The following is a 13,893-nucleotide window of genomic DNA, read 5'->3' as shown; positions in this document are numbered from 1 at the left end:
ATTAAGAAAATCACAATTTGTTTGAGGAGCATTTTTTTTTAAATGTTGTGTTACAGGAAGTAAAGGACTGGAAAATCCTTATAATTCAATTTTGCTGTTAATATTCAAAATTAAACTCCCAAATGCATCTAAAATAAAAATTCCTTGTAATGGAACCCAGTATGCTCAAATGCTCCCAAAGTATATTCAATTGCTTCAAGAAAAAAAGCTCTAAAAATGAATTCAATGTTTTTGCTTTGACTGTATCCCTAAAAACCTGAAATCTCATAAATGATAGTAGGGCCATTCAAAAATATGCAGTACACAAAACATATAGGATAGTACAGACAGACGTAATTACTCTTACATTTACCACACACAATCAACATTTCAATCTCTATTATATTTCACAATTTGTTATTCAAGTTAAAGCACCTATGTATGGTGATTTTACTTTCACTGTACAGCCTATGTTATTGGATTTTAACACTGTAACTTGCCCCATTGGACCAAATCATGCAACTGTCACAAATCAGCATAAGTGTTTTATAAGGCATATCGGAACAAGTTAAAAATCATTTCTTATCCTTTCAAAAGTAGATTCGCTTGATGGAGGAGTTCCTGGATGCCTCAATCCTCTTAAAGTTCATAGTAAATCAGTAGGGTAATTTTTTAAAGTGTAATTTATTTGGCTTAAGATGGTGCCAGGAGTCAAAAAGAATAGTAGTCCTCACAGGTTTGAAGGGTGTCCTTTACACTGGGCTGAGGACAAGATAAATCCAGAGACATTCAGAATTCTAAGTAGGCAAGGACACCAATGGCAGGCAGCAATAAGCCAAGAAGACCAGGTGATACTCCAGCAGCACCTACAAACAAAAGAGATAATGCATTTCTGTTTTTATGTGAATGATCACCACAAATTTAGATGCAGTCAATGATTTAAGGTGAGAGATCTTGAAAACCAGCTGGTACATCACAAAGCGGCTTCTACCTGTATGGACAATTTAAAATGGATAAAAGTCACCACAATATTACTAAGGACTCGGTCTTTCATTCTGTGTGAACTGTTTATTCAGCATGTTTATATAATCAGTGAGGCCATTAAGATCACATCGGTGTATTTTGGTTTGGATGGTCCAGCAAGCCAGGAGGCTATACCAGGAGGCAAAAGGTCAAAATAAATATTTAAACACGTGAAAACAAAATGAACAGAGACTTTGAAATGTGATGAAGCAAAGAGATACCTCCAGAAATGTTAATGTTGTTATGATCAATAATAACCTGAGAGCTGCCACAGATCCTGGGCCATTTGTTTACCTGCTGGATTATGAAGTCCAGATGGCTAATCTCTAACAATACAGCATTTGTGTGTATATTTCTGTTAAAAATCACATGGTCTCTTTTAAATAAATATTTTATGACAAAAATATTCAGTGACAGTTTACAATCTTTGTGTGATTTTGCTTTGAAATACCAAGCATAAAAATGATACTATGTGCAATGACTTTTGTTGTCTCGGTCCAGCTTCCTGTAAAGAAACATCTATTTTATAAAGCCACAAATGGATCTATCTGGCAACCTTGCTCTCAATCTGGGGAGGAATGAATGGTGATGAAGAACAAGCTATCCTCTCATCCCTTGAGATGGTTCCCGTAGATCAGGATTGAGCTAGATTAGTTGGGCAGTGTGGAAGAAGGTTGCACTGCTGTCGTGGGTGGTGTACTTCGGCTACGGATAGAAGACTTCAAGGTGGATCCAGTGCTGTCAGTCCCTATCTATCTAGATTTTTATTCTGTGCTCATCTCCATTGTATTTTAGCACTTAATCTAGTATCTCTCTCTATGGTTTCATTAAATTCTAAACAAACCCCAAAGGAGAGGTTACTCACCCCATGCAGTAACTCATTTTTTGAGATGTGTGTCCCTAAGGATGTTTCATTTCAGGTGTGCATGTGTTCCATGAGCCTTTGATTGGAGATTTTAGGTAGCAGTGCCTGTTCGGCCCAACATACACTCTACTCTGCCTTGTGCTCTGCAACATGGCTATTTAGAGCTGCGTGGGTGACCCCCTCAGTTCCTTTCCTACTGGAATGCTCCATAGCAGAGTGGAGCACCCATACAGACAGACATCTCGAAGAACTACAGTTATTGCATAGGGTGAGTAACCTCTCCTTCTTCGAGTCGTGTCCCTATGATTGCTCCTCTTCAGGTGACTACTGAACAGTACCCTCTAAGGATGCGGGAGGAGGTGCTTCACAGTCAAGTCCAAAATTGAAGACAATACAGTAGAGCCAAACATAGCATCAGAAGCTAAGTCATTAATTATTGCATAATGTTTAGAAAAGGTGAGTATGGAGGTCCCAGTTGTGGCTCTACATATTTCAGCAATGGGAACGTTCTTAAGAAAGGCTACTGAAGTAGAAAGATCTTATTGAATGGGTTAGTACTCTTGAATGAGCTTAGAGATCATGAGACTCATAACAAAAGGTAATGCAGTCAGATGTCCATCTAGAGAGAATTTGCTTGGAAATTGGAGATCCCTTAGATCCGTCCACAATAAACACAAACAATCTAGGAGATTTTCTAAATGGCTTAGTCCTGGCCAACTAAAAGTCTAATGACCTTCTGATATCGAGTGTATGTAATAATGCATTCTCCTGATTCAGGTGTAGTTTAGGAGAGAAAACTGGAAGATCAATAGACTGATTAATGTGGAAATCAGAGGACATCCGTAATAATTAGGGATGTGGTCGCAATGTGACCTGTCCTTGAAAAATACTGTAAAGTGGGGATATGCCATCAGAGCCTTTATCTCCCCAACGCAGAGCAAAAGTAATGGCTACCAGGAAGGCTGTTTTCATAGATAAGTCAAGAAGGAAACAGGTCACCAGTGGCTCAAAGGGAGGTCTCATAAGGCATCTAAGCACCAAGTTGAGGTCCCAAACTGGGATAGGACATGTGACTCATAGAAAAATATTCCCCAGCCCCTTGAGAAATCTCACTATCTTCTGATGTGCGAACACTGAAAAACTCTCTACCGGGAAATGGAAGGCTGTAATAGCTGCCAAATGTACTCTAATGGAATTCAAAGACAACCCTGACTTTTTCAGGTCTAGGGTGTAATCTAGTATATCGTACAGTGATGAGGATGCAGATGAAAGGTGTCTTAGGTCACACCGGTGACTGAATCTCATTCACTTTTGTAGCTAAGTATTATGGGGAGACTTCTTCCTACTACGTAAAAATACTCTTCTTTTTTCCTCAGAACACATTGTTTCTAACCCCAGGAGACATCAATCATCCATGCTTTGAGGCAAAGAACCCTGAGGATGGGGTGAAAAATTTGACCAGCATCCTGACAGAGAAGATGAGGGACTGCCTGAAGGGTAATTGCTTGACAAGCATCCAACTGGACGAGGTAAGAAACCACGTCTGTCTTAGCCAAGTTAGAGTCACCAGAATAACTCTGACCTTGTCTCCTTATCTTGATCACACCTTGGATTTTAGAGGAGTTGGAGGAAATGCATACAACAGACCCAACATCCAACCAAGGAGAAAGGCACCTCCCCCAAGGAATGGCATTCCAGACCGCCTGTCAAGCAGAACTGGGGGTACTCACTCCTCCTTGATGGTTGATATAAAACATGCATGACATATTGTCTGTCATGATCTTCACATATTTCCCCTGATCAATGGCATAAAATGAAGACTGTCATTGCTGACCACTCTAAGTTCCAGCAAGGTGATGTGCAGAATGCTCTCGTGAGATGACCACCTGCCTTGAGCAATGTATCCAGATGGGTTACCATCCCAAAAGAGATGCCTCTGGTGTCCCTAGACTCTGTTTGTTTGTCAGAGGGTGGAGATGGATGGCAGGAGAGAGATCACTTGATCATTACCTGTTAGGTTCACTCCCTCTGGGGCACCTGGCATTGGCCACTGTCGGTAGACAGGATACTGGGCTAGATGGACCTTTGGTCTGACCCAGTACGGCCGTTCTTATGTTCTTATGTTATCACCATCATTAGGAATGGTTGAGTGAAGGAGATTCCTGCGCAAATGTTGTGAGGGTCTTTCCAGTAGGAACAGTAGGAACTGAGAGTAGTTTGTACAAGCTGTGTTTGCCTGCCAAATAAACAGTTCTGCAGCACATCTGCAACCTTGTATGGTTTATCACAAAAGTCCCAGTTGCCATAAGCCCCAACAACTGAAGACAGTTTTTAACCAGTGTCTGAGGGCTGATTTGGACTATAAAGACTAAATTCAATAGGGTGGTAAACCTCTGTGTTGGGAGGAAGGCTTTGGTGGCTACTGCATTGAGGCAGATTCCTATGAATGCCAAGCTTTGGACTGGGACCAAAGTGGACTTCTGAATGTTTAACTGCAGTCTCAGGCTGAGAAACAGTTCTGTGGCCTTCTGAGGGGCCACTTAGGTCTCACTGTAGGAGCAAACCTTTAGCAGCCAATCATTAAGGTATGGGAATACTGGGATTCCTCCTCTGTGAAGGTAAACTGCTACCACTGACAGAACTTCGAAAACACTCTGGGAGCAAAAGAGAGTCTGAAGGGAAGCACTCTGTATTGAAAGTGGTTTTGACCTAGAGTGAAACATAGGGACCTTCTGTGGGAGAGGTGGGTCGTTATATGGAAACATGCATCTTGTAGGTTGAGGGCCGAGAACCAATCCCCTAGATCAAATGATGGTATTATTGCTGCAAGTGTTACCATTTTGAACTTCTGTATCTTCACAAACCTGTTGAGGAGCCTTAGATCTAGAATGGGTCTCCACCCGCTGTTCTTTTTTATAACCAGGAAGTACCTGGAATAAATCTCATTCCCAACTGATTCTGTACTGCTAAGGTTCAGGAGGGACTCTATTTCCTGCTTTAAAAGGCATTTATGAAAGGAATCCCTGAAGAGAGAAAGGGAAGTGGGGTTGGATGGAGGGAGAGAAGCAAAGTGGATGGAGTATCCTGCTGATACGATCTCCAAAACCCTATGTCCATAGTGATATGCTCCCAAGCTTCTCAGAAGTGAGAAATGTCTTCCTTGCCTTGGGGACTGGCTGTGAACCATTGCAGCTGGTAAGGAAAAAGGGGGGAGGGTAACTCAATAACCCCAACAAAATTGGTGTTTTGGCAATGAGGGTTGCAAGGCTGATGTCTGTGTCTCAGATGGTCTCCTTTTCTGAAACCTCTGCCTCTTTTGCTGGGGTTCATAAGGTCTCTGGGAGCCAAAGAACTGAGCAGAACAAGATCTCTGTGCTGTCTAGGACTTACTAGATTTCCTTTTATGTGCAGGCATGTAAATTCCCAGAGACCGCAAAGTGGCCCTGGAGTCTTTTAATATATGAAGAGACTCGTCTGTATTTTCTGCAAACAATTTTAAGCCATCAAAGGGAAGGTCATCAACTGTATTTTGAACCTCCCTCAGAAATCCTGATAGCTGAAGCCAGGAGGCCCTTCTCATGACTACAGCCATAGAAATAGAGCAAGCAGCTATGTCAGTGGCATCCAGAGAGGACTGCAGAGATGTTCTGGTGAGGAGCTGACTCTCTGTCATGATTGCCTGGAATTGGTCCTCTGCTCTGGTGGTAAATGCTCAATAAATAAATTGAACTTTGAGTAGTGGGCATGATTATATTTCACCATCAATGCCTAATAGTCAGAGATCCTAAACTGCAGTGTCTCACACAAATATAATTTGCGAGCAAATAAATTGAGACACTTCTGATCTTTATTCTATGGCATTGATTTAGCATGGTGCTGCCTTACATATCCATTTACAATCTTGACATCTAGGGTGTTGGGAGAGGGATCAGAAAACAGAAACTCCTAATCTTTAGTTGGAACATACTATTTATTATCAGCCCTTTTACGGGTGGATGGTATTGTTGCTGGGGTATGCCAGATTACTTTTGCAGGATTCAGCAGCACCTCATTAATAGGTAGTGCAATTTGGAAAGATGATGTTGTATGCAGAATATATTGTAACACCTTAACCTCCCCAAGTGGAATTTGTAAGGAGTCCACTATCCTTTTAATGAGGTCCTGGAACCATTTGAAGTTGTCTGCCAGGGATGGTGGGGGAGGCATGACTGCTTCATCTGGGGATGAAGAAGAGATGTTGTTTGGTGGGATGACCTCTTTGACTACTCTTGCCTCCTGTTTTCAAAGGTCTCTTCTTTTGGATAAGGTCTTTTTTTGAGAGAGAGCATGTGGGGGGAATTGTCTACCCTTATCATGGCGATGAGTGATGCTAGGGGTCCTAGAGAATTGTTGGCAGTAAACCGCCCATGGATCCCAGTACTTCCAATTAGAGGGGCCATATGATATAGGTGAGGGCACCCAAGAGTGCTCATAGCACTGGGATAGAGCTTGAGAGTGTCTTTCACAAATATGTTCCATCTCCGTCTGATAGTGAGGAGAGGAGCCCTGAACTGACATTTGTGAGACCAATGAGAAATCACAATCATCATTGTCATCTTCAACATCACTTTGTAGAGGTGGAGCACCAGGAGAAAAAGATGGTGGCGCTGTCAGTATCAAGTGAATGTCTGGAGACCTAGAGGTCCTTGGTATCAAGAACGGATTGGTACCAAACAAAGGGGAGTCAGGCATCTCTGTTATTGCAAGGTCTCATGAAAATGTAAACTTATGAGGTACCAATATGGTGGTCGATACACAGGTGGCAGCCTCACAAAAGCCTGTGGCAGATGGAGCAGGCAGTACTGTAGGCTTTATGCTCCCTGAGGAGAATCCACTAGCTGCTAGCTTGGTCTTCTGCAGTACTGAAATGTTAGGTACCGAGTGCCTGGCTGATTCTACTGGGACCAGCTTAGAAGAGGTTGTCCTCTTATCTTTGTTGATTCGATCCCCTGACAATAATGAAGATCCCCCTGAGACAGAACCCTTAGATTCTTTGGGTTTACTGATGCTCACAGTACCTGAGAAACCTGCAGCCTCATGGGTACCAAGTTGGGGATCAGCAGGTGCTGAAGCAGTTGTCTCAATCAGTGACCGGGGTTTCTTTGAGATTCCCTATCTGGGGAACCTAAGCTCCATTTCCCAGAGTCTTTTTGAGGGAATTCTGGAGTCTTTCTCTTAGAAGTTGTAGAGGAGTATTGAGCTGAGTTGACAGGTGACTTGTTTGGAGACTGGTGTACAGAAGGGGAGGGGGGAATCCCCTGGTCTGGGTCAGAAGACAGACAGAGGGAGCTCTCCATCATAAGGAGGCACGTCTTAATCTCCCGGTTCTTTCTGGATCTCAATTTTATGGCCAGGCAAAAATGACACTTTTGAGGGACAGGTGACTCCTTCGGGCAATGGACAGCCCAGGAGTGCCAGTCACTCACTGGGTAAACCTCCTGGCACAAAGGGCAATGTTTAAAACTAGAGAGCTGGGCATACCCTCCCAGCAATCTAAAGTCCCTACAACAATTTTTTTAAACTACTACTAACTATAACTAACTACCGCTATTATCACTAGCTAAGCTAAATAAAACTATGAGAAAAACTGCAATTGAGGTAAGCTCAGCTTGGACACTGCTGAGGCTCCATCTCATGCTGAGGCGGTTGCGAAGGAACTGAGGGTGGTTTGCCTGTGCAGCTCTATCTAGTTATGGTGCGGAATAGAGCACATGCGCAGGTCAAACAGGCACCGCTACTTAAAATCTCTGACTGATGGCGCATGAGCGTCTGAAGTGGAGCACCCACAAGGACATTACTTGAAGAAGAAAAATGATTTTGTAACACGATTCTGTTACAGCTGCCTCTGCTCACATTCTTTCCAATAAAGGTTCTTCTGAATAGTGTGACTATCAATCACAGATGGAGTAAAATGGCTTGTAAAGTTCAATCTCCTTAAACAGAGTCCTTCAGGAGTTTCTGGGGTCTACTTTCTTTGCCAAAAGGCTCATGTAGCTGACTGAGGAAGAAACGAAGGAGCTGAAGGATGGGAAAAGGAAACCATAAACCATAAAGCAAAGATTCAGCAGGTAGCGCTATTCCATACAGTAGCAGCAAAGAATATTAAAGTCAAATATCAAGTGTTTTTTTTATTCAGAGATTTTACAACAAGAAGGGACCATTATGATCACCTAGTCTAACCTCTTATATAACACAGGCTGTAGGATTACACCAAGTGGGTTCTGCATCAAGCCCATAAATTTGTACTTAAGGATGTGGAAGACACAATCTTTCAGCCACAATATTCTACATCTTTCAGTAAGCAAAGAGGCTGAGCCTGCATTCCATGTGCACTCAAAATCTCCCATTAACAAATGCTGTCCTGATCAGATGTCTGAAGCCAACAGGAGTTTGTAGGTGAAACCAGGATTGGGATCAAGACAAGTTAAAAAAAATGCCTGAAAGTTGAATTGAGACACTTATTACCTGCACTGTGGAAAAATAAGGAAACCAGCTGGAAATGAAGTTGGATGGACTTGTGGCTAAGGACAAAGGCAATCAGAGTTCCATTGCCAGTCTACCAGACTCCCTGCATGCCCTTGTACAAGTCATCTAATTGATCTTTGCTTCAGTTCTCTAACTGTAAAATGGGGATCATGATATTTTCCAATCTAGAGAATAAATTCATTAGTATACAGGAAATACTCAGATATGATGATGATGAGCACAGGCGCTGACTTTGTCCTTTCCCAGGGGGTGCTCGATGCCCTCTCCCCCTGGGTCCCGCCCCCACTCCACTCCACCCCTTCCCCAAATCTGGGCACACCAGACTGTCAGTATTTAATGTTGTCAAGCCAATGTCATTTATACGCTTGTTAGCTGAGCAAGATGTTTTGACTTTGAGGTCAAGGAGTATAAAAAGATTAAGTTATTTAGTAAACAAAGACAGTTCAGGCATATTTGAGATAAAATAGTTTCGATATAGTCTTCGGTCTGCACATACTGTGTAATCAAAAAACTCGTATCAATACAAAAAGTGTTTGGAGGGATTTCAGCAACAATTTGTGTGACCACTCAATTAAGTAATGATTATTTTTTCTGATATCCAACCACCATGAAATCAGCTGTCAGGTAAACTGAGGATGAACAGCAGGAGATCCAACAGTGCTTCCTTCATAAGCTCAGCTCCTAAACACTACAAACTTGTCTTTCCACAGAAAGTTCGGTATCCAATCAATTGAAAGACAAAGGGATGAGATGAATGCAGGAAAGTTGCTTTTATAAATATTTAAAAAGAAAATAATTTGGTGTTCTAGTATTTGCATCACAACAAATGTTACCATCACACATTCAGAAATGATTTGCATTATGGGGATAACCCTGATCAGTTTGCACCTCATTGGGATTATTTATCACTTGGACACATATAAGCAACTTTTTGTAATCACTCTCCACATATGCTAGAGTGATGGACCTAAGCAAACAAACAGTAATAATAAATGTGGGCTACAGAAAAATAATTTTAGAGTTGTATGTGGGAAGATCCACACAAAATGGATTTTAAATTTGCAAGAACAGTTCAGTTGGAATTGTATTCAACTGGAAATTCCTGTACAACCGTCCAATCTGGGAACAGAAGCTATATCATGTGACTTACGGCAAGTCTACACAGCAATTGGGAGGGGTAATTCCCAGCTCAGGTAGGCATATGTGCATTAGCTCTGCTCCAGCTAGTGCCTAGAAAGATCAGCGTGGCCATAGTGGCATGGGCAGCAGCTTGGTTAAGTCCTGAGTCTATACCACGGAAGTGGATAGCCAGAGCAGCTGCCATGGCCATACTGCTATTTTTAGATGCTAGCTTGAGCAGAGCTAGTGCATGTACATCTACTTGCACTGTGAATCAAACCGCCCAGTTGCGATGTAGATAGACCCTTAGGTGGACAGACAAAAGTAAGCAACACAGCTCAATTTCTGATTGTTTACAAACAATGCAGAGTAAAACACATGAATAGTCTGCAAAGAAAAAAAAAGTTACAATCTGAAATAAACTGCTCCCAGTGGGCAATATTCAACACAATTCACTTGGAGTTAAATTTATCCCAGCGCAGCAGGCTCAAAAATAGATTAGGCACCACTTCAGTGCTACCATGTAAGCTCTATGCAGTAAGGTTACTCTTATACCCAGACATGACACGAACAGAACATTGTGAGGAAAGTTGTCACATTAAGTAGACTTCTGTCTTTTTTGTTGGACTACTGATGCTGATGTCAGGAGGTACATGCTGGATTAGACCTCCAGGCAGGCCTGTGGGTGCAATCCTGTAGTCCCCTTACTCATATACAACATCCTTGAGATTAATGCAAGCTTTGCCTGAGTAAGGACTGCAGGTTTTACAGCTGTAGGCCAATGCTGATGTAAGCCTGCCCTGTCAGTCTTAGCAACTATTTTAAAAATGAGAGAAGCATTGATATATATTTAATACAGAAAACTGCTCTATGCTGTGTAACTTGCCATTGTTGGCATGATAATTCACCCATTTATTTCCTCTTTGGAAAAACAAAATGGTTGATTTTACAGTTGAAAGATGTACATATGTAGAGTAAGAGGTTTTAAATAGTTGCTTATATATGGATTTGATTACCTTTGCCATATAGATACAAGGACATGCAAACCAGCCATATTATGGACAAACCAGGCAGAACCATTAGCACACATGCTACAGAGTGCTACTGCAGTGGTCAAATCTGAACCTCTAGCATCTGACCTAATTTAAAATATGAATGACTGTAGACAAATATTTTTTTAAGTATTTGTGAATATGTGCAAACAAATGTATGAATTTATATAAAAGGAGGATTTTTGCACTCTCCATAAAGGCTGGCCATGTATGAACTTGGTATTTCCTTTCTCTGACTTGGGACCCATTTAGAAATAACACAGATGATTGGTATTAACATTATTTATGACTCCAAGTGAAGCCCTATTCCAGTACCACGCTATCTGTAACCCTATCCCATCAATTGCAAGTACATACAGCACTGACCACACAGAATGGCAAACGGCAGCCACAGAAGGAGAGGCCAAGCCGAGTCAGCACGCCAGTCATGAGGCCTAAAGACCACCAGTCTGAAATGAAAGTATCTTTCTGTTTGCGGGTTTGGCAGCAAGGTATCTAATTTACTGCAAATAAACAGTGTATGGCTGTGTGTGTTATATTCAATTTTCCTACTGGCACTGAGCGTGAGTGTCCTCTCTATGTATCTGGGAAGAATTACAGATTTGGCTGGATTACTATAAAAACGAAGCTCAGCTGTGGAAATCTTGAATTCTTTTAAACCTAGCACTAGCTTTTCTACAGTGGATAAGGAAATATCTAGAATGCACTTTACATATGTACAGGATTTTGTTTCTATGATGCATGTGCTGCACTTGGTTAATCTATTTTTTGCATTCTGCTTTAAAGAGATCTCAGGAGTCTGAAAGCCACAAACCACACACTGTCAATACAGTTAAGCATTTTCCCTCAAAAAGTTATATGTCCGAGTAAACGAAGGAAATACCGGTAGTTTTGAACACATTTTTCTCCAGTGGGAGCCATGTGTGTTAGATGAACTCCAGGTAAAATCCCACATATCTATGGTTTTATCCTCCTTACATCTTACATTCCCTGCTTCAGCACTGGCCATCCACTAGAAGCAGAGAAAGACCAGAGAGAAGTCCTCCACACTTCTGGACTAAGGCTGGCTTTGTGGGGAGAGAATTAGCAGAAGGTCACAAAGATGGATGGTATATCCATTTTCCATTCTTCATACACTGTATTACGAGCAACTTCAGACATTCAATATTTTACCATTTAAATATAAAAATAACAAATCTAATGTGTATCAAAACATCTAAGACATCTATATATTACTCTAATTTTTGTAACAGTTATTTTCTTTAGACTTTGATTATTAAATTTGATATTGTTGCCCCTTCTTCTGACATCAGTGTCACCCTCTGTTGAGTGGTAGCTGAATTCTGGGGTCTTGTAGCTCTAGTGGAAGAGAAATCAATGACCTGGAGTCTGGGTATGCTCTACGAGTAACCTGCTTTATTTAAACATATACACCAGTCCTGGAACAGAGGCAGTCACTAACAGCATGCAGGTAATCCACTCTTCCAGAAATCTCAATCCACATACCAGTGCCCAAATCACAGGAAGCAGGGCCAGCTCCAGCTTTTTTGCCGCCCCAAGTGGCGAAGAAAAAAAAAAAAAAAAAAGGAAAACCCGATTGAGCTGCCACCGAAGTGCTGCCGAAGAGGAAGCGAGGGACTGAAGGACCCACTACCAAATTGCCGCCAGAGACCCAACATGCCGCCCCAATAACGGATGGAGTGCCACCCCGTTCTATTGGCCGCCCCAGGCACCTGCTTCTTTCGCTGGTGCCTGGAGCCGGCCCTGACAGGAAGCGTACTCTGTCCCATGAATTGCCTCTACTATAGAGAATAAAGCAGAGAGCAAATTCTTTGCTACCTGCTACAGCTTCTCTCAAAGGAAGACTGTGTAATAGAACTAATACTGCATTTCTTCAAAAAGTAAAAACTTGTTCACATTCTAAGAACTTGTAAGACTATGTACAATACCACTAGTTGGTGACTCTTGCCATAATATTTTACAATTTTACAGCATTTTCCATTCAAGGATTTCAAAGTATTCTATGTATATTGAACATGGGATAGAAAAGTATTTTTATACTTATTTTACAGATGCACAACCATAGAAACCATAGAAAGGGTCAGTGATTTGCCCGTGTCACACTATTACTCAGTGCCTGAGCTGGAAAGAGATTCCACAAGTCCTAACTTCCTGTTCTTTTATAACCAACGAAGAAATATTAGCTTTGAAAGCAAATTGCAGGATAATTTCTTACCATATAGATGTTAAACTACCAATAAGTAAGTTAGTTGTAATTAATCCATATAGTAAAGTTCCTCTTCACAAAGGAGTTTCTTTTTTCTAAGGCTTGGTCTACACTACAGAGCTGCCTTACGTCGACCTAACTATGTCAGTGTCTGTACTACAGCTCCCCGCTCCCTGCCAGGAGTACGGCAGCCGACCGGCCTCTGAGTGTGGCTCTCCCCGCTGGAGGCGAGAAGCCCTGGGCGGCTGCCCCTCCGTTCCCAGCGGGGAGGCGAGAAGCCCATGGGGTAGCTGGGCTCCCAGTGTGGAGCTGCATGGAGCTGAGAGCCCTGCCCCTTTTCAGTCGGTGGAAGTGCTCATGGTGAGGACATGCACCACCACCAGAAGGAACGGTAGTGTGGACATCAGCCACCGGCATAATTACCGTGGTGGCTGTAAATTGACCTAGGATTGACATGCCCTGAGTGGCAAAATGTTTATCCTACCAATATATGTAAACCTCCAGCTAACACTGGGCTAGTCATGAGCTGACCCTGTTGTGGCAGAACTCTTTCTCTACTTTGGTCCTTAGGAAAGACTTTTTCAAGAACGTACAAGAAATTATGTTTAACATGTACAGGATTACAGCAGCGTTCTTGGTTCCCATGAACTGAAAATCTAAATGTATTAATTCTGTAACTACCATCCATTTGTAAAAATAGACCACAAGTTATCATCAAATGTTTAACATTTTATAGTGAGAGACAGAGACTCCTCTCATCTCTCGCATGATATCGCCTAGGATTCATAAATAACGTAAAATTGCTAACAGAGCTAGATTTACTTACTATGACAGTAAAGAAATTTTGTTTTCTTACACAACAGCTGTCATCAGACCTAAAACATTTTTGAAACGGTGGCAAAAACTCATCAAGTATCAATTTTAATAAAATTAATATTCTTCTTTTTTGTTACTTTGTTGTCTGAGATTTATTTCCCACCAGGGCAGGTTGTTTGGGTTTCCCTCACATTGATTCTTAGACCAGCCAATCACAGCTAGTTTGTCATGCTCTCCCTTCTTCTCTTTGTTCCTCCCTCGTTGAGCACTTCCAGATTTGAAAGAAA

At 41.8% G+C, this 13,893-nt stretch overlaps 1 protein-coding gene across 1 annotated transcript in view; it reads right to left on the bottom strand.

Moving 5' to 3' along the window:
• Window positions 1–525: 525 nt before the first annotated feature.
• CNTN1 (contactin 1) overlaps window positions 526–13,893 on the bottom strand; it is a 177,169-nt gene continuing 163,801 nt past the window's right edge. The window contains 4 exon segments of the mRNA XM_065400114.1: window positions 526–555; window positions 557–650; window positions 652–801; window positions 803–845. Coding sequence (XP_065256186.1) covers window positions 526–555; window positions 557–650; window positions 652–801; window positions 803–845 — 317 coding nt within the window.

This window comes from Emys orbicularis, chromosome 1 (genome assembly GCF_028017835.1).
Source record: "Emys orbicularis isolate rEmyOrb1 chromosome 1, rEmyOrb1.hap1, whole genome shotgun sequence".
Classification (NCBI taxonomy): Eukaryota; Metazoa; Chordata; order Testudines; family Emydidae; genus Emys; species Emys orbicularis.
The sequence above is the reverse complement of the archived record's forward strand: the minus strand, read 5'-3'. Positions and strand labels throughout refer to the sequence as shown.